The sequence below is a fragment of the Saccoglossus kowalevskii genome, chromosome 18 (assembly GCF_978046115.1).
Source record: "Saccoglossus kowalevskii chromosome 18, keSacKowa6.1, whole genome shotgun sequence".
Taxonomy (NCBI): Eukaryota; Metazoa; Hemichordata; class Enteropneusta; family Harrimaniidae; genus Saccoglossus; species Saccoglossus kowalevskii.
Window position 1 is genome coordinate 23,856,579 of NC_140658.1, and position 22,293 is coordinate 23,878,871.

Consider the following 22,293-nt stretch of genomic DNA (forward strand, 5'->3'; position numbering starts at 1 on the left):
AATTGTGAATCATCAAAATAACTAGTGTTTTATTGTTTCTTTTAGGAGGGAAGCAATAAAAGATTTAATCTTCAACATAATATTTGCTATGTTGTGGTGGAATTTAGCAATGATAAAACCTCATGCTCGTGGATGTTATGAATTTCCGTTCGACTTGTTGCGTGTGTTACTATGGGTAAGAAACGCATAATTCTTTTTGTAATTCGAAGATGGCGCATTCGATGAAAGTCATTGGCATCACTTCCAGATCAGATAAATATGTTATCTTAACAATCTATTGTAACTCTATTCTCAGGCGATTGCTATTGGATGCACAATTTGGTTCATTATCAAGGAATGTCATGAATATAAGAGATCCAATAAAAGAGTGGAGGTGATGTTATGAATTTGTTATTTGTTTATTCAGATTTAACAATAAATAATTTCTCATTGAAACCGGATGCAAACGACACAGGGTACTTTATTATTGCTAAAGTTAATAACTGTTTCTTGTTCGTTTATTTAGCTAATCGCACAAGCATACACACATTAAATTGACCTAAACGTGTTTCAAATACGTGCTAACAAATATGTTACTTACGTTAGAGTGACCCTCAGAGGGTAGTGTATCACTGAATCATGACTACATTTTTTTAACATGCCATTCTTTTCTATGAATTACCTTGTTTATTTGTTGAAACGCAATATAAACGATTAGAGTTGGCTCTATACACTTAATATTTTTTTGAATCTGTATGTTACTTTGTTCATAACACTTTGTATTGTTAGACCGCTATACCAGTATTAAAAACGAATATTTCAGTGTGAAAGTAACTATAGTATAACAGCGTACCATCATTGGATTGACACGACTAATGAATACATTCATTTCGTGATAATATGTGTTTTCTTCAAATATACATCGCAGAATTTGACTGTATTGCTAAAGCGTATACATAAGAGTCTTGATATGTATGAAAAACAAGAAACTTTTAAACCAGAACCAAGTATCAAGAATAGGTGTCCGCCATACTTTTATGATTATTGGTAAGTTGGCCATCTATTGAAAGATTAAACAAAAAACACGATTGATGATATCTTACTGTCACAGCAGTACACATTTTTCAACATTTAATTTTTTTAATCTTTAACTAAATCACCGAAATATTCGATCATCGCAAACGTTAGCCATTGGACTGTTTACAATGGCTAGTTACATTTGCCGTGTCGCAAGTTCAAATCCCGTTTGTTGCATGTGTACAAGTTCGTAGTGTGCCTGTAATTATATTGTTTTCACCAATGTATTCGTCTCTGCTGGTTGTTATTTAATCTGACTCGAACAATGTCAGTGCGTTATAGAGTAAGAAGTACGCGTCTGCTTTTATTACGAGGCGTAATTGCCTGATGTTACTCCGCATCTCACTGCCTGTTTATATTATAGTAATGTTTCTGTGATTGATGTTATTGTGGTTGAACCAGAGTCATGCTATTCTCATTACTAAAAATAACATTTTTGTGTAATGTACCTAAACGCTAAACTGCATGCCATGAAAAATTATAACTGTAGTGAGTTATAAGTTTGTAAATAGTATATGGAAGAATAACATAATTAATTTACCGTGTACCAAACAGTTGACAAGGATCACCAGAGTGCGATATACAAACGTGTTTCACGATAGAATATATTTCCATGTGTCACATACAACTAATTACCGAATTCTACTATATACAAATGAACAATTATTCAACATATTGTTTTCAGGAATTACTTCGATTGGTTTGTGTATTTTCTCCTGATGGTGGTAGTTTTAACTCATTTGGTAGATATTGGCATTGCATCAGATGAACTATGTCACCCACAGCACAATGACACGAATGAAGATGAAGATGACGCCGACCACTGGGAAAATGAAAGCGTGGCAGGGAAGATGCATTTGGGATGGTTTGCATTCACAATTCTTTTTGTTTGGTTTCGATTATTCAAGCCAATCAGACCTTTCACACCCTTGGGTAAGATTTAAACTAAATAACTCGACTCAGTTATTCTCTTCATATCATATCGACAATGATGAGTTCAAGAATATACAAAACACGTGGTACTAATATAACATGTTATGCATTACTTTACCACTCTGGATACAATCATGAATAACATCGACGCTACAATACGCCATTCCATTATTCACATCATCTTATATCGCCTTCTTAATATCAAACTGACGTTAATGGCTGAAGGCAAATACGTTCCAATTGACAACTGCATGTGACTGCGTTGTCGTAATGTATGAGTGACTATGTCAATCTTGACTAGGACAATAATGAAAGAAAATGATCCCATACTTTTCGAAACACCAAATATCTCTTTTCAGACGGAAGCCTAATTCGCTCACATTCACGTGTCTAATACAAAAAAGGGCACACACTTGTCCAAATTTTGATATTAGGAATGATACGATTCAATCTAAAACTTTCAAATATTGACAATACTATTTGTTTCACCACTGGTTATAACTGTCTGCTACAATAATATTAATATACTATTTTTATTCAAGGTCCTTTCATCGCTGTAATCTATGGTATTATCATAGATATTATTAAATTTATAGGGCTTGCCTTAGTGTTTTTTTTACCGTATAGTAAGTCGCTTATTAATATTTCATCCTACCTAAATATTAAATAGAAAATGGATATTATTTTGAATCAACGATGTGTTTGGTAACGCAGAATAAATGGGATGGGCGCGTCTAAGACACTTTCGTTTGAGGAAATAACGTTGGGGTACTTGAACTGGTTTTCAAATCATGAATCTTTTTTGTGTCTTTGAGTGTCGGAAACGTAATAGTTTATCTACTTTTTGTTTGATGAAACATTCAAACTGTAGAATATCCATATTTTGTAGTGAGTTTTAATTATCTAATCGCAATAATAATAATGTTGCTTTTTATACCTTCTCAGCGTGCTCATTTTGGATGATATTTGGGGGTACTGAATTTTACGAGTCAGTTAGTGCAACTATATTCACTCTGTTCCGCATGGCACTAGTGGATGACTATAATTATACGGTGAGTTTTTTAAAATCCAACTCGAATTCATTAATTTAATTTTGGAATTTTCATAATACCATGACTTGTGTATGTCTGCAACAAATGACTTAACATCGGAAACTTGGTACTGAATTTATGTTGATATATACATCGTCTATTATATTAATAATTATCATAATAGTCGATATAAATAGGAACATCAATTAAGTCTTTTTTGTGACCTTGCACGGCATTCAAGAAAAAACTCTCGCAGTATTTGTCATTCAAAATCTCTGAATATATTTCGATTTTGAACAGTATCTTTTGAGAATTAAATTTAGAATGTCAATATCAAAGATGAGTTGTATTAGCAAACAACATCATTCATCATCATTTTGAACAGAGACAAGTTTACTATATGCGGCAGATGCATACCTTCTGAAAATCAATCGATCGTCGCCACGTTTACACATGATACTATATCTCCTCGCCCATTAATATAAAATCAATGTCCCACTGCAGGAATTGCGGGATATACATCGTGTTATGGCAGATCTTTTGGTTGGGACCTATCTGGCTATAGCAGCTATAATATACCTGAATCTGCTCATTGCCATGTTGTCTTACAGGTTTTCCAGGTAAGATACGTCAGAAAGGAAGAGTAGTTTACTAATTTGTACACTTTAGTGGCATAATCTCTATGAAAATTGAAATGACTGAGTTGGTCAACTTTAGCCAAACCTTTCCTAATAATTTTGTTTTGGAATTAGTCTTCTACGAAATATAAACCATGGTGGTGACATGAATTAATGAGGAATAGTTTAACCGTGACCCGTGCTTTCCTTTTGGATTTACGATCGCATGCTATGTGGAAAAGATGCACCGATGCTAAACTTACTGAGCTAGTTAGTTGTCTATCTTTGACCACAAGAAAACTTACAACGAAATGTATTACGATTTCTTAATTAGCATGCTAGCTTTACACTTTAAAAATACATGCAAGTGGAGAAGATACATCTATATTCACCATCACTTCACATCTAACACGCAGAAAGATCGTCTTTGCCACTTCTGACTTCGGAAGTCGTTTACGCATTGATACTTTGTTGTTTTGGTGGATAAAGCGTTATACAACTACTGAATAAATTAACCAAACCAAACAGCCTCTCTCTGGTCCACCACAGCCTCTGAAATGTTACTTCCTTTAATTAAAAAAATGAATTTCCCTCTACCTTAGCTGCAATTAGTATTAGAATGCAAGGTATTATATAAAACACAATTAATACGTAGATATACACTACTGAAGTGTCGTTAATCCTGTTACTTTTATCATGTCACATTTCTGAGGGTTTGCCATACCAACAAAATATGGTTAAATTACTTGATATTGACGCATTTGTATGGGAAAGACAACAGACGTGCTGTTATCAATAAAATGGCGTTATGTTCACTGTTTGTGTCATCAATTTGATTAAGATTTCATTGCACTGCTTGTAGATTGGCTGATGACGATCAGCTGCTACGATGTAATGAACTGATAAAGGTATATCCGATATATGTTCTACTTGATTACTACATACAATTAATTCCTCCAATTGTAACATATATTATAACATTTGTTCACAGCATATATGACAAAGCTAGTTCAAATGCAATGATGCAAAGATCGAAGATTATTCTAATCATGGAGGACAACTTATCTGACGAAAAACGAGAGGAATTCAGCAAAGATATTCGTGAATACGAAAATCCCTATGCAGAAGAATATAGCGTCGACGAGATAGAGAGAGAAGATGTAATAGAGGTTACATTCAAAGAAAAGGTATGGTGAAATTGGAAAGGTATTTAAATATTTTTTACCAACATCCTTTAAAATATATTCAAAAATATGTCAGAGAGTGTGCTCATTTATTCTTTTCCTGGTATAGCTATATTGAATGGATACCACAACAGTTAATGACTGGAACGACCAATAGTAACTGGAAAACCAATTCTAGAACACACCTTACAGATTGGGTAAGCACCGTTTATGCTATATCAAAGTTATATTCTTGGTTATATACTAAAGACACGATATTTCTCTTTCAAGGGGAGAAAGAAGACACTCTATTTATTGGACTTGAATGACTTGAAAAATAAATTGAAACGAACAGTCAAGTGTACATGGTGGGTATATAACAGCTATTATTATACATGGAATTGTAGTATTTAGATTATACTAAATTTGTTTGCTGTGAACAAATGATCATAACAATATAAAGGCAAAAAAACAATTTGGTCATCATATCAATAATTATACGATATTTCTCTCAAGTGAAAACCACGATGCTGAATCTTCTGGAACATCGGACGATGAGAATCAAAGATCTAGTTGAAAAGTATAATAGAACATCTGCACGAAAGAGAAGCTGGTGAAAAGACCTTTCCGGGAATCTAATTTTCCACGTACATCGAGGGGTATTACGTCTATAACAATTAATGCATTCTAATCAATTTGGCGTCTAAAAATAGCAATAGTGTTTTCGTGTATGTTTGAAAAGTAATGTTTTACTGTATGAATACTCACATATTTGTCAGAATAAACAAGTGAGCTATATCAATTCTGAACATTGTAAAAAAATACTTAAATGTTTAAATAAATGTGATGTTTAATACTCAAGTTAGACATTGTTTCTTTCTTGTAAAATTACAGTTGTTTTGCAATAGAGCTTTTTCGATAATTATACATAGCTCAATCATATGATCGATTCCGCCCATGTCGTTGACATTGCTATTTGCTGTTGCCGTCTGTTAATAAGTATTTTATTTGGATTTGGTATTAATTAACTACCACACATGTAATCTCACTTGTCAATTGAAGAAGCATTATGTGTACGCCGACCTCTACTATGTCAACGTCAAGTTATCGTTTTATGTCCAAAGGTATAGGTCGGTGTATTTAATAACATTTCACCTGAACTAATCACCTGTCTTCAGTAGTTGTAATTTGATTATAATAAAGCTATTTAACTATATGTTATACGAGGTGTAAGTTCAAATCGTTACACCCACATATTGTTAGAACAAGTATAGCAAATATGTGATATGCACTTACAATTACCCATTCTATGCAAGAAAAGTTGGCCAGTTAGGAAGCCGGTGTCCTTTAGGTACATCGATATTCATGTTAAATACGAGCCGTGTTCAATAAGTAATGCCCCTGACCCATTTCACATAGCAGGAGATTAATAAAACTAGGCACAGTTATTAGTCATTCTCTACATAGGAACCCCCCAGTGTTATTCATTTCTCCCATTGTTTAATGCAGCTCTGGACACCGTTTTTGTAGAACACCCCCAGGTTGGTCCTCCAACCATGTCAGAAGTCAAAGCTGCATCATCTGGGAAACGCTTTCCTTTCAAAGATGAAAGTCAGCGGGTGAAAGGTCAGGAAAGTAGGAGGAATGGTGGTGGATTTCATAGCCACACGCCCATGCTTCTGATCTGGTGACATGCGAATTGTGAACCGGAGTGTTGTCCTAAAGGAGGAGGATACCTTTGCTGATCTTGCCCCGCCTCTTGATTTTGATAGCTTCTCTTAATTTTATCAAAAGTGAAATGTAAGAGGCTCCTGTAATTGTAGTACCCTTTGCCAGGAAATCTGTCATCACTACACTGTCCTGGTCCTAGAAGACTGTGAGCATGTCCTTGCCCACGGAGGGCTGCACCCTTGCCTACTTTGGAAATGGTAATTCCAAGTGCATCCACCGCATTGACTGGGCTTTGATCTCATAGTGATGGACCCAAGTTTCATCCTGTGTAATCAGTCTTCTTGGCACATCTCCAAATTCATCCTCGAGCATTGGACGTGTTCTTGCATCTGGAAAGGTGTGAAAAATCCATCTGGCAGACACCTTATGAATATGCAAATGTTCATGAATGATACCACATACCCTGTACTAATCTTGACCCATTGGACTATTTGACGAACAGTAATGTGTCGATCTTCAAAAATGGCTGCGTCAACTTGACGGACAGATGCCTCATCAATGGCAGAAGAGGGACGACCAGGTCTGGAAGCAGTTTCCACATACTTCCGGCCATGTTTTTATACACGATGCCAGCGTTTTACAAGGTCATAGAATGGGGCATTATCACCATAAGTTTCCTGCATTTCATCAAAAGTCTCCTTTGGTGTGCGACTTTTCAAATACAAACAACAGCACATCTGACTCAGTTCAAACACCTGTAAATAAGAAACCACAACTGTTTTTTGCAAGATAACCCATAGAAATGTGTTGCATGTCCGATTCAGTGGCAGAGTTGAGGGCACAGTTATCGGAAAACAGGAGGTCATTGATGGTGTCAGTTGTAACCTTGATTTTTGCTTGAAGCCTCCTGAGGTTGAACATTGAACCATCCATCTTGTAGTTGATGACGATGCCCATGTCAGTGTCTCTGAATGCATCTGTCAGCATGGCTGAGAACATGAGGCGGAACAAGGTGGGAGCAAGGATGCAGCCTTGTTTCACTCTGTTGGAGACAGGGAATGGAGGAGTCATCTCTCCGTTGTCCTGGTCTCTTGCCAGAATGCCGTCGTGTAGCTGTTGCACGATGGTGATGAACTTTCTGGGGCATCCGTACTTTGCCATTATTCTACAAAGACCCTCTCTTGAAGGCCTTGGTCATATCGACATAGGTGGAGTTTCGGCGTTCTGTCCTTGACACTTCTGTAGCTGTCGGGCAGCAAACACCATAGTCCCACGCTCTTTCCATAAGCCACACTGGCTCTCATGTAGGCCTTTCTACAAGTGCATGAAGAGGCAGTTGAGCAGAACTCTAGGCAGGATCTTGCTAGCAATGGACAGCAGTAAAATTCAGTGATGATTGTTGTAGACTTGATTTTGGCAGTTTCCTTTGTGCTTGTAGAGGCGGATGATGGAGGCATTTTTGAAGTCATGTGTCACTGTCTCGTGCTGTCAGATAGGCTGAAACAGTTGGTGGAGTTTCTCAACCACGGCCGTGCCTCCCTCATTATAGATTTCAACTGGGATGGAACCAAACCAGGTGCTTTGCCACTGGAAAGTAGTCGGACAGCTTTCTGTAATCTCATCCAAGGTGGGCAGGGCGTCCATGGTTTCTCCACCATTGACTTTGGGAAGCCGATAGCCAATAGCATCATCGTTGATGGTGGAAGGCCTATTCAGGACGCTGTCGAAGTGTTCCGCACATCTCTCCAAAACCTTCTCCTTGTCAGTGATAAGGGTTGAACATCAGCACTGAGGAGAGGAGACAGTCATCCTGAGGTGGTGGGGCCATAGACTTCCTTCAAGCTGTCGTAGAAGCGCTTCATGTCATTCCTGTCTGCAAAGCCCTGAATCTCATCCTGCACCTGGCGCAATTTCACTCGAATGTTGCTCCGTACATTGCTCAGCATGTCTTTCTTTGATGCTGACTTTGGATCATGAAGATGAGCTTTGTAGGCACAACGCTTTTCCTCTAGCAGCTGTTGGATCTCTTTGCAGTTCTCATCATATTTCTCATGTATTTCCTTGTAGCTGGCGCAAGGCACTCATGGCTGTGGTGTACACCATCTCACGGAGCGCGGCCCACGCTGTGTCAACATCCTGGCCTTCCAGCACTGTGGAGTCTAAGCGTTGCTCCAAGGTTTAGGCAAAAGCCTGCTCGATGTTCACTCCCTGCGGACCTGAGCTGGATGCAAAGGTTGAGCTTGGAGACAACAAGGTAGTGGTATGTCAAACACATGGTATTCAAGACTCATACGTCTTGCCTGTCCCTCTTCCTTACGATGACATAGTCAATGAGATGCCAGTGCTCTGAGCGGGGAAGCATCTATGAAGTCCTGTTGCGGGTAGAGAGGTTGAAGACTGTGTTGGTGATCAGAAGACCATGCTCAACGTAGGTCTGGAAGAGTAGTAGACCGTTGCTGTTGCATGCTTCCCGACCACTCCTTCCCAGGAGCCACTATCACGACAAACTCTCGCATTAAAATCACCAAGAATGTTGAGTTTGTCTGCACGGGGAACAGCAGTGATGACAGTGTTCAGGTCTTCATAAAACCTGTCTTTGGTCTCATCTGGGTTGGTCATGGTGGGGAATAGGCATGTGACGTACTTCTGTCCACGAGAAAGGGGGAGTCTCATCGTCATAAGGCGATAATTCTCACCCTTTGGGGGTCCAGCCAACTTGCCATCCAAAGTCGTCTTGACTGCAAAGCCAACTCCCGCTTCTCTTCTCTTTTCAGGTCCACGTCCACTGGATAATATGTAATAAAAAATGTGTGTAAATGCCAACTCAGCTACACTCAATTACTGAATAATACCTACATTTTGGGCACACACAACTTCTGGACAACACATTTAATAAGACAAACTAACAATAACTGACCTTCAAGTATTTTATGCTAATATAATTAAAATATATTAACACAATATTTCGAAAAGAACATATTCCTTAGTTATCACTAAACAAATTGAACATATTTGATTTATCCATATATATATAACAACTCAGTTCAAATTTAGGCATTATTGTGAATGTATTAAAATATTAGATAAGAAACCTACAAAGACATCAAATCTGAACATTTGTAATAGTGACACCATCATGTCTTGTTTCCTAAAATAGGATGCAGGCGCCAATTAAAGAATGTGCCTTAGTAACTACGACTACAGACAACATCACATTTGAAATAAACTAGAAAATACACACCAAAAAAATGCCGAACAAAAGGCATATTCACGTACAAATAAATCTGAAATGACCAACAGTCGGCAATTTTGAATTGAATTACAAGCACGGATAACATATTGTGAGTAACTGTAGTCAAATTTGACTATAATCGAAGCCTGTGATTCGTGACAACGAATGCGTACAAATGCTAGGGGTGACTCGCAAAATCGAATCAATATCCTCGGTAAAATATGATCCTATATTTGACGACTCATCTGTTACGCAAAACATTTCACTATGTGGCCTATTTATAAGTGATCACTACGCACCTCAACAACTTGATCACAGCATTGTTTAATTTCAACACGTATATCCAAATTGCGTATTGGTGATTGTGCAGATTTATTTAGTTTGAGACCAATTTAACATTTTTTTTAAACACATAACCTGTCATACAGGTATGTATGTCTAGATTAAAATTTCCCAATAATCTACGAAGCAATCCATAAACTCCACGACCAACAGCACATGTGCATATTAACCAGGAAATCAACATGACCATGGAATTTTGATTAATCACAATACCAAAAAAACACTTTTGAAGATGATGCGATATCCGCGGCTGTAATAAGTACTACGTACACTAGTATCACCTATTTTCAGTTAACAAACATCCACTTTTGCCCTTTCTACAAAGAGATTCTTCCCTGTATATTACATTACATATCAATATATTGTGGTATCCACGTACTATGTTTTAAAAGAAATACCAGGAGATAGTACAAGTTGCAAAAGTTATATAAGTTATTCAATTTCTACATTATAGGGGAAATGAGTAAAAGTAACGACAACTACATAAATAACACCTTAAATCAGTTACTATTTTATTAAAGACCAAACAACAATGTACAAATACAGATCGTACAAATTCACTACGAATTCGTTGTTGTGCTAAAAGATTTATGAAAGATTTTGCAATAAAACAGAACATAATTATACAGATACAACAAATTGTTTAAATGTTCCCAGTAATTATATTATTTAAGCAAAACCACTTCTATTATATCAGCTATATATAGTAGATGGTGAAAAATACGTCAAATTTGATGATACTAAATACTTATATTTTAAATGGTTAGATTTGACTGAACTCACTAAATAATGTGATAATATAACAAGCAAAGCTAACAGCGAGCTATTGTGGGCAACAATTCTTAACAACTGCAATTAAATGACAATTTTTGTATCATTACAACAAGCGTAGATTTTTCCACCTCGTATATCTTAATACTTATTACATTGTGCATTGTGGCTTTCGACTAAATTTAAACATAAACACATGGCATACAAACGTAAAGCTAGGGCCAAAGATAATTGAATTAACTATATTGAACAATATAATCCAGTTTTTATAAAGGACATTGTATTATCTGACACGTAATAGTTTCTTGACTGTCTTCTCTTCTCCAAAGATCGTGTGTTATTCTCTGCACCCATTCAATTTCTTCGTTATTGACTTAGACTATTCAGTACTTCCAGACAGGTATTTCTCGTTGTCAACGATTTCAGAAGATACCATTTCTTTTCTTGTCCCTTGAATGGAAGGAAATGTAAAGATTCAGGTGCAATATTTGGATACAGTGAAGTATTCCATTAAAAAATATTATTTTTGCATAATTTGCTTTTAAAGTATCCAAACGAATAATTTATTTCTCTACACTTGGGGCACGTGTTAATCAAGTAGTGTTCTTATTTGGATTTCCACTGTCTGTCATTTGATTGACTACCTTTTATTATCCATTCGGTCTAGCTATTTCAGGCAGAATCTTAAATGGTCATGCTATTTTACATGTTTTGTTTTAATATATTGAAGGACATAGCGGATGTTGGTACATGAATGAATGAAAACCATTTACAGTCTCCAGCTACCTGTCTGTATCAACAGATGTAAAGCTCATTGGTAGCTTCACATTTGTGTCTTTCAAGGATAAATTTAAAGACATTTGCAATTTGTAACCTTCATTGCAGTCTTAAAATATAACTTTGCGCACATTGCAGGGCACTTGATGAACCCATAGTTACGAAAAGCAATTGTTTGGCAAGAGGCGGAACAGTTTATAATCTCTTAGAATTGAATTTGTATAATTTCCCAATCAATCGTTGCCATATACTATTATATGTTAATCTACATTTCTGAAGTAAATATGTATGTCTTTGCGTTGTAAATTGCAACTGGGTAGTTTATGGCTCAGCAATGCGCATTGCACACAAGTGACATTGAAATGAAACATTTAAAATAGTATTTTTTAACAGTGCTATTTGAACAGAAAAGGGATTTTCACTGTCAATATTGTTTAGTTAACATTCACCATGTTAAGATTGAATATAAGTGATTCACCAACTTAATTGAATTATTTTATTGACATTAAGTGACTCGCGGGAAATTGCTTTTTTGCTAATTTCTAACATTTGTGTTACTCAAATGTCAGTATAAACCATATACAAACTACCTCTTCTTTGTATGTAATCTGTATCATATCTTCTTTTCCATCCCCGTTGACGCTATAGTCTTCGGCATGAGCACATTCTTTACGAAGGTGTTTTCTTTCTTTATCAGTTAATTTCTCCTCGAAGCCAAGAATAATTTTGGATCGTTGTATCATTGCATTGGATTTACCATTGTCATACATGCTGGAAAACAAAATAACGTATATGGTCGCTCAAATAAAAACTGGACATAACATATGAATTGTTTGTTGAAATCACCAATGCCTGATCACCTTAACTGATATCTATTAAAATAAAACTATTCTATATCAGTTATACTTTACGCAGTCTCGTACATTGGTGTTGCTGTGCGTTTGAATATATTCGGGATTTATACCTGATTTCAATAGCAAACACGATTATTGTTAGGGTACTGTCATGATTTATTTCCATGTGTTTAGAGATCCGTCACTTATCCGATTTGATGACTGGTTTCATGTGAAGTGCTGGTTTATATCCTTCAACACTTTCCCCATAACCTGTCATCATTTTGGTGTATACGAGGTCCTGGACGGAACTTGAGTCAGTGAATGGAACTAATTACGATATGAACTTTGCTAACCGACCGTTATTTCTGACAGTTTGGTAAGTGTAGTCTTTTGATATAGCGGACAATTAATCAAGTATATATGACGTGTTAAGTACTTCGTGTGATTGGCTACATGCGAGTTGATTTTTTTTAAAGCTACGCCTTAAGCTTTTAAATTTCCTTGTGATAGGTTAAAGTTTGGGAAGTAAATAAATAGAGTCTGGGTCAGTCTTGAGAGTGCTCCACGAGCGAGAGAGTCTTGGGAAACTTTTCCCCGAGGCATTCTGTCTTGGAGAGTTCTAGACGGGCGACTAAGTCTAGAGAAGTTGACACGATCTCGATCTGTGTGTGTGTCTTTGTTCAGTCGAAAAGGTTCTGAACGTAACGTTCACTGGTACCTGGCGTAGGTTTAATAACACGACAATTAAGCCATCATAGTACTCTGGAATCACTCATATATCAGTAAATCATATACAAACAACGATATCCACACTATATCAGCACTGATTCATTTCCAAGTCATCAGGCTAGATACTCCTATGTGTCATCCATTCCAATTACATCTCTATGCCTATGAACTTTTGATCATTTAATTTAAAAAAAGTAAAGTTCTTCCAGCATGGTTGTTGCTTATGTATCCCATAAGTACTAGACCAAATTGACCGAATTTCGATACAGCAGGACGATATAATATAATTCCTGTTTATGCACTACACTCAAACACGTAATTACATAGCCCTACCAAATAATCTACATTTAAATGTATTCAGATTAGTACTGTCCTTTCCAATCATGGCGCTTTCTTACCTGGAAAATCTGTAACTCAACATTGCAATGAATATACTCAGATATATTACCGCTGCAATTAAAAGGTATAATCCAACCATGATATCCGCCATAACACGGTTCGCATCTCTCAGTCCCTGTGATTAAATGATCAATATTACTTTAAAAAATAGGCAATTCTAAGTAGCTAGCGTTATTAGACATTCGATTTCAGCATTTATAAATCAGAAGTAATATACAATGGCATAAATATCAAGTCGATATGGTGTCCAACTATCAGAGAATGGAGTCAGCTATAAAATGGAAATAACATACTAACCATAGGTTCTATACAAATAACACACTACTGCTAGATGAGTTTTTTCCTAGTGCAGTATGTGGTACACACATATAAGATTAATAATTCTACTAATGATGATTGTAGACAAAACAAATATCGTACCTCATAATTATAGTCATCCACTAGTGCCATACGGAATAGAGTGAACATTGTAGCAATAACTGACTCGTAAAATGGGATACCAACAAATATCATCCAAAACGCACACGCTAGGAAAGTGGATTTAACAATTTATAATATTTAATTGTAGAAGGCAATTTAAAGAATCTAGAATACTATTTGCATATTTATTTCCTGCGTCTGATTGTGGTGAAATGGCTACAAAAAGTGGATAGTATACAGATTTCAAGTTTATCAAAAATGTGTTTTCCGTTTATGTATCTACGTTTTACCTCACATGGCGAAATAAAACATAAAATATTACAAGTTTTGTAAAAATGTTGCTTAGTAGTTTAGTAGTTAGTAGTAAAAGTAAAATTCCCAGATTCAGTTTTAGTCGAATTTCATTGAAAAATAATGAATACCAATAGTTTGAATGGACGCATTTAAATTATTGTTATTGTTGCCTTATAATGGTGTTAATCGATGACACTAAATATACACTCATTTTTTCTAAAGACATCGTATTTAGAATTTCTAAAAACTAGTAAGACTTGTTCTGCGTTATTCAATTAAAAAATAATTACGAGTGCTACTGAACTACTTACTAAATGGTAAATAAAACATTAAAGCCAAGATTAGGAATTTTCCCACATCTCCAAGTACAATATAAACCACAAGAATAAAAGGACCTGCAATTGGAAGCAGAGTGTTGAATTTCAAAGGTTAAAGCACATATTGTTTCAAAATAAAAGTATCCAGTATAAGTGCTTACTATAAGGATGTTATAAGGTACCCACAAAATGACACATTCACATATTATTCTGCTCCGATTAATCATTGATTCTGGAAGAGTTGAAAGAGCTAATCCCAAAACCATCGATACGTCATTTCTGCAATCACGAAAAAAAGTACTGAAGATGATAACTATTCCATCATTAGAGGTAAGATGACACGTACACACCGTGTCATGTAACTGCGTATATATACCCAAACTTACCAAAGTGATAGTATTTGAATGAATGTGAAAATAGTTTCGAATATATAGTTTGAAACTTACCCAAATGCGTGAATGCTCTGATTGATTTGTACCATCGAAACCAGACAAAAATAATTGTGAATGCAAACCATCCTAAATGTATCTTCCCTGCCAAGCTTTCATTCTCCCAGTGGTCTGCATCATCTTCGTATTGAGTTGTATCATTTGATCGTGGATGACATAGTTCATTCGATGCAATACCGATATCTATCAAATGAGTTAAAACCACCACCGTCAGGAGAAAATACACAAACCAGTCGTAGTAATTCCTGGAAAAAAGATGAATAATAATAATGATTAAGTTTGACTTTGGTGATTCTGTTTCAAATTATTTGGCATGAACAAAAAATGAACTTCGCCATTGCCAATATTAATCACGTTATTCTTTAATAGGTAGGAAGCTGAATAGTCGACACGCGCAACAATGAATAATAATTTCTAATATTTTTGTATAAACTTATATACTGTTATTGATAAACAATACGTTTCAGAGGCATATCTTGCTACGCTATAGCACACTGTCTAAATAATAGCAAATAAATAACCTGGAGTTCATGCCAAACAGCAGGAAACAATTCTTTGATGAAAGTTATAATACATGCACATTAAGAACTTGAGATAAGGCAAATGCCCCTCGCCAATGTAAGCAGTTTAATGTCTATTTTCACCCCAAATTATTCCCAAATATGCTGTTAATTATTACTATGATCAAAAATGTAAATGTTTAAAAATGTGAATTGATGTGACAGGAAGGTGTTATCCATAACATTTTAATATATGGTCAACCTACCAATAATCATAAAAGTTCAACCTACTAATAGCCATAAAAGTTCAACCTACCAATAGCCATAAAAGTTTGATGGTCGCCCTTCCCAGGAATTGCGTTTGCACTCTACTTTTTCCTCATACTTTTCAGCACTCTTCCTTATACACTTTAGCAATTCGGTCAAATTCTGTAATTGAATCAAAACACAAATTATAACAAAAAGAATAACAAAATAACATACATGGCAATTTTGAAACATTGGAGAGCTGCCAATTGTTTTTTTTTGTTTCTGAGCGAGATGTATGTAATACAATGATATACTGGATAATTGGCCTAATCAGGATACAGTTAATCGCCATAATGACAAGGAACCACTTCCACTGCCAATAGTTATTTAGATCCATCATAAAATCACCTTTCTTTTTTTCCTTGATTCCTTATATTCCCGGTATTCTTGAACAATGAACCAAATTGTGCACAAAATAGCCATGACCTAAAATAGAATTACAATAAAAGATGTAAAAGATGAATTCATTTTTATAAAATCGGATAAACAAAGCCAATAGAAACGATATTGTTGTATTTTTTCATCCAGCAATACAGTCGATATATTATACAGTCAAAGTGCATTTACGGCTATGTTCCATTTGACATTGTTATTAATATAGCTAGTTTCCTACCCATAGAAGCACACGCAACAAGTCGAGCGGAAACTCATAACATCCACGGGCATGAGGCTTCACCACAGCTAGCATCGACCACAGCACAACAAATAATAAGTTCCATAGTAAATCTTTTTTTGCAGCCCATCTTAAAAAATAATACAATAAATATTCTAATAATTCTTCTGTTCTAAACGGAAAATGATCTATTCATTTAACCCCCCCCCCCCCAAAAGACATGTAAAAACTACCATGGCAGAACAACATAATTTTCATCGTCAAATGTTTGCAGGTGACTACTCTGTGTGTATACTGTGATTATATGTCTTCACCGAAAATCGGTTCAGACCTCCCAGTTCAATTGCTCAACAGTAAACAATAAATCGATAAATTGATTGACAACAAAATGCAAAATCAGAAACTGTTTCTTGTGTAATAAAGCAGCGGTTTCATTGGTGATTTTATCCGAGAAACCTACTGAAATTTGTACCAAATATACATCCAATACACGAAGAACATCTTTAATTATTGTAGAATTCCATAATGTATAGCAAACAAACTCTATGGTCTAAAAATTATCTAAAATTTATCTACAAAACATTATTTTATTTATCACACAAATATATGCTTTTCTGCACATTAGTAATTATTTAATTTCCTTATTTTACTGGTGAAATACAATTTCAATTTAAATTTTAATATATATATGTTGAAAATTTGAATTCAAATTATAGTATTACCTTGCAAACTTTTGCCACTTGATTTCAATAGATTTTCGAAAAACGGGATGATCAATGACTTCTAAAAGGGTATTATCAACAACAGCTTGCAACTGCAAAAATAATACACTGCATAAACATAATAATAGCATAAACCACTGATTTAAATATTCTATGAATATAGCTACAAATCTAGATTTGACAACACATGTAGTTGCCAATTGCCTCTAATGTGTCATACGTAATTCACATTAAATTTAATGAGTGGAAACTAATATGTAAACGAAATCTTACCGGGCTTCTTGTATATGGCGTCTCAGCTGAAAATAAATGTTATTCTACATAAACACATTGATAACAATACATTTCATAGTAAAATGCTTTACTTTAAAATGATATATATAGTCATGAGTGCCTGACAATTACAGTTTCTGCTTGGATAATACATTCATTTTTTTGTTTGTTAATTGGTATATCCATAGCAACCACTGACATACTAATCAACCCGTACCCATCAACGTGGGTACAATAGCATATTCGCCCTAGTCGATCATTGCTGCTTGCAGCTATATTCATCTCCTTGACAAGTTTAGCTTGATGGTGTGTTTAGTATTTAATATATAAACAATTTAACAATGCAAATGCTAATCATGCTGTATAGAAAATGTATTTGACAGAAATCGAATGTGTTTCTCTACATAATCACCTACCATTGGTTTCTCCTTTTTCCAATATTTTCAAATCATATGTCTGCTTTCCTTCAAGAGAATCTTTTTCATGCAGTCGATCTAATGCTAGACTTGCCTGCATACAAAGTATGGAAATTCTTAGAAATACATAGTACGCGACTAGGTAATGTCCTATCAGTTGGGATATGAAACTAAGGATTCACGTGACAAACAAATGCGAACACATAACGTATACACAATGTAGTTCAATCTGCAAACAATATCGATCACTTATAATGTGATTGATATATTGTTTGTTAAAATACGAACAGAAAAGGCTAATTTCTTTCACCGTAAGGCCAAATGTTACAGTGTGCCGAATTGTTGTGGTATTGTACTGTTTTTTTCTTTCTATCATATTAGGAACTTCCAATTATGGAGCAATTACGCGTGTGAGCGTTCTTTATTAGTACAACCAAATATGGCAGCGCCCAGGCTTGACTGAACTACACACACAGAAGTTCGCTAAATCTGTTCTAAACCTTTTAGATGTCGGCATTTCCATGAAGTATCATGGAAGGAAGGTTATCACGAGGATACCGCAAAGTGTGCACTCAGACATCACGCCGTCGCATTGCCCTCCGCTGCGCGTCGGTCGATACCATCGCTGTACTGTCTTCGTGCATACTTTTCGATATCCTCTTAATAACCTCATAATATTAATATTAATATTATAATCCTTACCACATTTGTCATTTTTGCGTCCAACATAAAAATAAAACAAGACTCGCCGTGTTTGTCTGTAACTGTTACTTGTGCACCTTCACGTAGAAGCAGCATACAAGCCTTATTCTGTTCTAAAAAATATAGTACGACTTATGTGGTATATTAGAACAGTATCCGTTGTTTTTGAAACTATTTGATAAATAAGTAAATAAGTTGAATCACAGTTACGAGATATACTGGATTCTAAACGTCTACATACTGTTAAGAGCTGCAAGCATCAACGGCGTTCTACCATCTGCATCTTTTCCATCGATATTTTCGGTTGCCAACGATCTTTTTATTTCGTCGCAGTCACCATTAAATGCTGCATAATGAAGTTGCGTCGTTTCTGATTCTGGACCTCTACGTGTTACTATGTATCAACGGAGGGAGTGGAGAATTACTACAGTTTCAACTGTTACATGGGCTATATTAAGATCAACTTGTTATAGATGGTGGAAATTTAAATTGGAACAAAATGAGTGAAGGATCCTAAACTTTCGAATTATACTTTATGTTAATAGCACAATATAATTTTTGAATGACTGCTAAACAGTGATTTGATTCAATTGCCAATTTTTCTAATTATCACAATCAATAATAAATTGGGATATACACGTTGTGCGTAGGCGATCTCGTACTAGAAAATGTCCCGGTTATGCCTCCGTGTTTTAGCGTGGTACCATTTGTAATACTGTTCAAATGCAGATGTTCAACATTCTATAACATATATTAGGATAGCATAGTACTCACCCAGATCAGCATCAGCGATTTCTTCATCTGGTAGTTGAGTTTCATTTTCTGTAGTTGGCTTATTTCCAGACCGTTTACATGTGCCGGTGGGCAGACGATTTTCCATGTTGTTTGCAATGAATCTAGCAAATAAACATTTTATTTGTGCATATATTGTACTTGATTGTATTAGTATTCATCAATGTCATTAAAAAATAAAATAAACCATTTGATAAGTCGCGCCCTTCTGACGTAACTGGAAAATATTAGTTGATAAGAACTCCCAATGAATATATGTATAATTTATATTGTATGAACCTTAATATATACTTTTTGACTAGTTAATATGGATGCAGTGGTACTCGATACTCGTTAAACTTAGTATGACCTAAACTATGTGTATGGTCTGTACAATTACTTACTTCTGGATGGCTACTGTGTATATTGTCATTGTTGATGGGTGAACCCATAAACCTCGTCACATAATCAATGTTGACCTCCAAAAAATGTTTTAATAATGTATAATATAAGGCTGAATTTGTGGCCGAGAAGATCGTACAGCGAAGATATTGTTCAAGACGCGACGTTAAATATCAAAACATAAGGGGGAATTCCAATTGCAATGCAAAATTGAACTTTACGTTCACAGAACAGATGAATAGTTCTATAAATACCAAAGAACCTTGCTGAATAGGAATGTCGACTGCTATTACGAGAGGTTGCCATGCGTGCCTCAAAACGCAGGTTGGTGAAAAGAAGTTAGAAAAAAATCGTGTGACCTTGTTACACATTGACCTCCATGATCTGTTATATTGATATGGAAGATAGGTATATTAGTAATGATAAGGGAACACAGTACTAAACCGGATTGACTGACTCTGTTATTGTGAGTTGAGTAAACACACTTATGTTAATGTCTGACATTTACAGCAACAAGGTTGACCAGGTGCAAACTATTTGCTAACATTTTTCATTTTACAAGTCCTAAAATTAATTATATAACATCACAGTTCATTGCTTGCGCTTTCGACGCAACGTTGATAGAGTTGTAGCTTGAAGTGTTAAACAGGCAGATCTGTTTCTGGGTGAAACACACACATACTTTTGATTTACTACCGGGACGATGCGAGGTTAAAACACATGAACATTTCTAGATCGTTTATACTCGGAATGTTACAATACGTAGCAATGACCAAACCACAGCAAATGTACTCACTGATGTTTTTAACACAATGATTCTAAATCGTAAGTCATAAATTGTCCTCATACTAATAATATTATGTGCAGTCAATTCTACCCACCCGACAAACTGTCTGTAAATCAGTTGGCGACTATTCTGGTTCTATACGAGTATAACTTCGTGAGGTGCATAATGTTCAGTGGAACTTTAACTAGTTGTACTATGATGTGGCAGCTGTACTATGGCACAGACAAGTGTGTTTAGATAGACATGTTATTCTGTTGTCATAGTGATCGCTATCATACTTCCTGATTGGTTTCAAGAGCATACTAAGGTACGAGTTATTATATATGCGTGTGATGTAAACAAGTGATAATTCATATTATGCATCTGAGGTTCCACCAACCTACCACAGCAGACCAGATCAAACAACTGAAACGCAACATTTTTCTGCTCTTCAAAATCGATATCGCCTGTAATTATTGAGCATATAATAAAATAATGGGATGAGTTATGTTCTATGTGAATACTTTTAACCAGAGAGGGGGGGGGGGGGTAATCATCAAACTACACGACTACGTGGGTCAGGTCCACCTTGTACGAAACAAAGGCCAATAAATTGTATTTCGCACGATATACCATGATTTGTTGACGGTCGCATACCGACGTAAAGTGCTTCTATTTTTTTCATCAAAGTAATTGTATTACTTGTTGTGTATCACGGTTTCATTAAATTGTTCATTTAACCAGGAATTTGTGGTTATATTTTGTTTTATGTAGGCCGAGTGTCTGAATGCAGTGCGCAGTCAGTCAAATGTGACGTAGCTCGTAAAATGTGACTTTTGGAAGGGATTATGGAATATAAACACATACGAACCATAGTTTATTGACCTAATATAATAGGACGTGTATTGTGAATGCGTCGTCCTATCTCAAGCTTCAAAGATAGACAGTGTACATGCATATTCATTTATTCATCCAAACTTCAGTTTGTTGCCATAGCAATACTTATATCACTTCCCGTATTATCGAAAATCGTATGATATTTGCACTCGATTACACAGTTGAATGCAGTCGATTAGTGCAAGAAAGAACAGTGACATCACAGTAGAATAGGACTGTAGAAAAGCACATATGAGGTATGATTTTATATTATTTTATATTCTGATCAGGTGCTATGTTAGCACGATTCCTAGTTAGAAAGTTAAGCGTCCTGTAGAAATCATATGCTCTTGTCTATCCGTTTATTGTACAATACTATGAAAATCATCGTCGCAAATAGCCGAATAATAGTAGGGCCAGACTGTTTCTCGAGTTTTTATGAGGCAGAAAAAAATAAAATTAATTCTTTTTTCCTTTAGATTTGTATGATTCTCAAAGAATTGTAAGTGGGATCATTGATTGGAGAGAAGAAATGAAATAAAATGTTATTCTATGTATAACCTTGTTTCTCATCTGCGCGAGACTTCGGTACTTTGATCATGATACTCCAACGAAAATGCAACTTGGGTTTGTTATGCGTATCTAACTCGACTTATTCCAATGACAAGCATTTGATTCTTACTCTGAATAAAACGAATCTGTATACAAATTTACTCAAAGAGAAACAGGATCTTCCAACAAGGTTATCATTTAATGTCATTTAAAGGTAAACAATTCATGTCTAATTGATAACGAAGAATTCCAATACGTTACGTGCGGATTTAACCTAATGATATGATGGGTGTTCATGAGATGTAATTTGCCAATCGAAGTGAAATGGTGTGTCGTGCTTCAAGCACATTTTAA

At 35.5% G+C, this 22,293-nt stretch overlaps 2 protein-coding genes across 2 annotated transcripts; one reads left to right on the forward strand and one right to left on the reverse strand.

Moving 5' to 3' along the window:
* The first annotated feature begins 2,948 nt into the window (after positions 1–2,948).
* Positions 2,949–5,665, forward strand: LOC144357787 (uncharacterized). Its single transcript, XM_085493105.1, has 5 exons — positions 2,949–3,041; positions 3,525–3,640; positions 4,629–4,824; positions 5,092–5,168; positions 5,317–5,665. The coding sequence occupies exons 1-5, from the start codon at positions 2,949–2,951 to the stop codon at positions 5,375–5,377; spliced, it is 543 nt and encodes a 180-aa protein (XP_085349231.1). The 3' UTR covers positions 5,378–5,665.
* A 3,215-nt stretch (positions 5,666–8,880) lies between these two features.
* Positions 8,881–19,452, reverse strand: LOC146731939 (uncharacterized). The gene is made up of 17 exons (XM_085493010.1): positions 19,347–19,452; positions 18,814–18,966; positions 18,573–18,685; positions 17,871–17,964; positions 17,455–17,480; positions 17,182–17,273; positions 16,460–16,589; positions 16,195–16,272; positions 15,854–15,966; positions 15,035–15,282; positions 14,583–14,666; positions 13,978–14,084; positions 13,557–13,672; positions 12,184–12,364; positions 11,207–11,266; positions 10,794–10,894; positions 8,881–9,256 (listed from the first exon to the last, which is right to left on the reverse strand). Exons 1-17 carry the CDS (start codon positions 19,450–19,452, stop codon positions 8,881–8,883), a joined length of 2,178 nt encoding a protein of 725 aa, XP_085349136.1.
* Between the last annotated feature and the right edge of the window lie 2,841 nt (positions 19,453–22,293).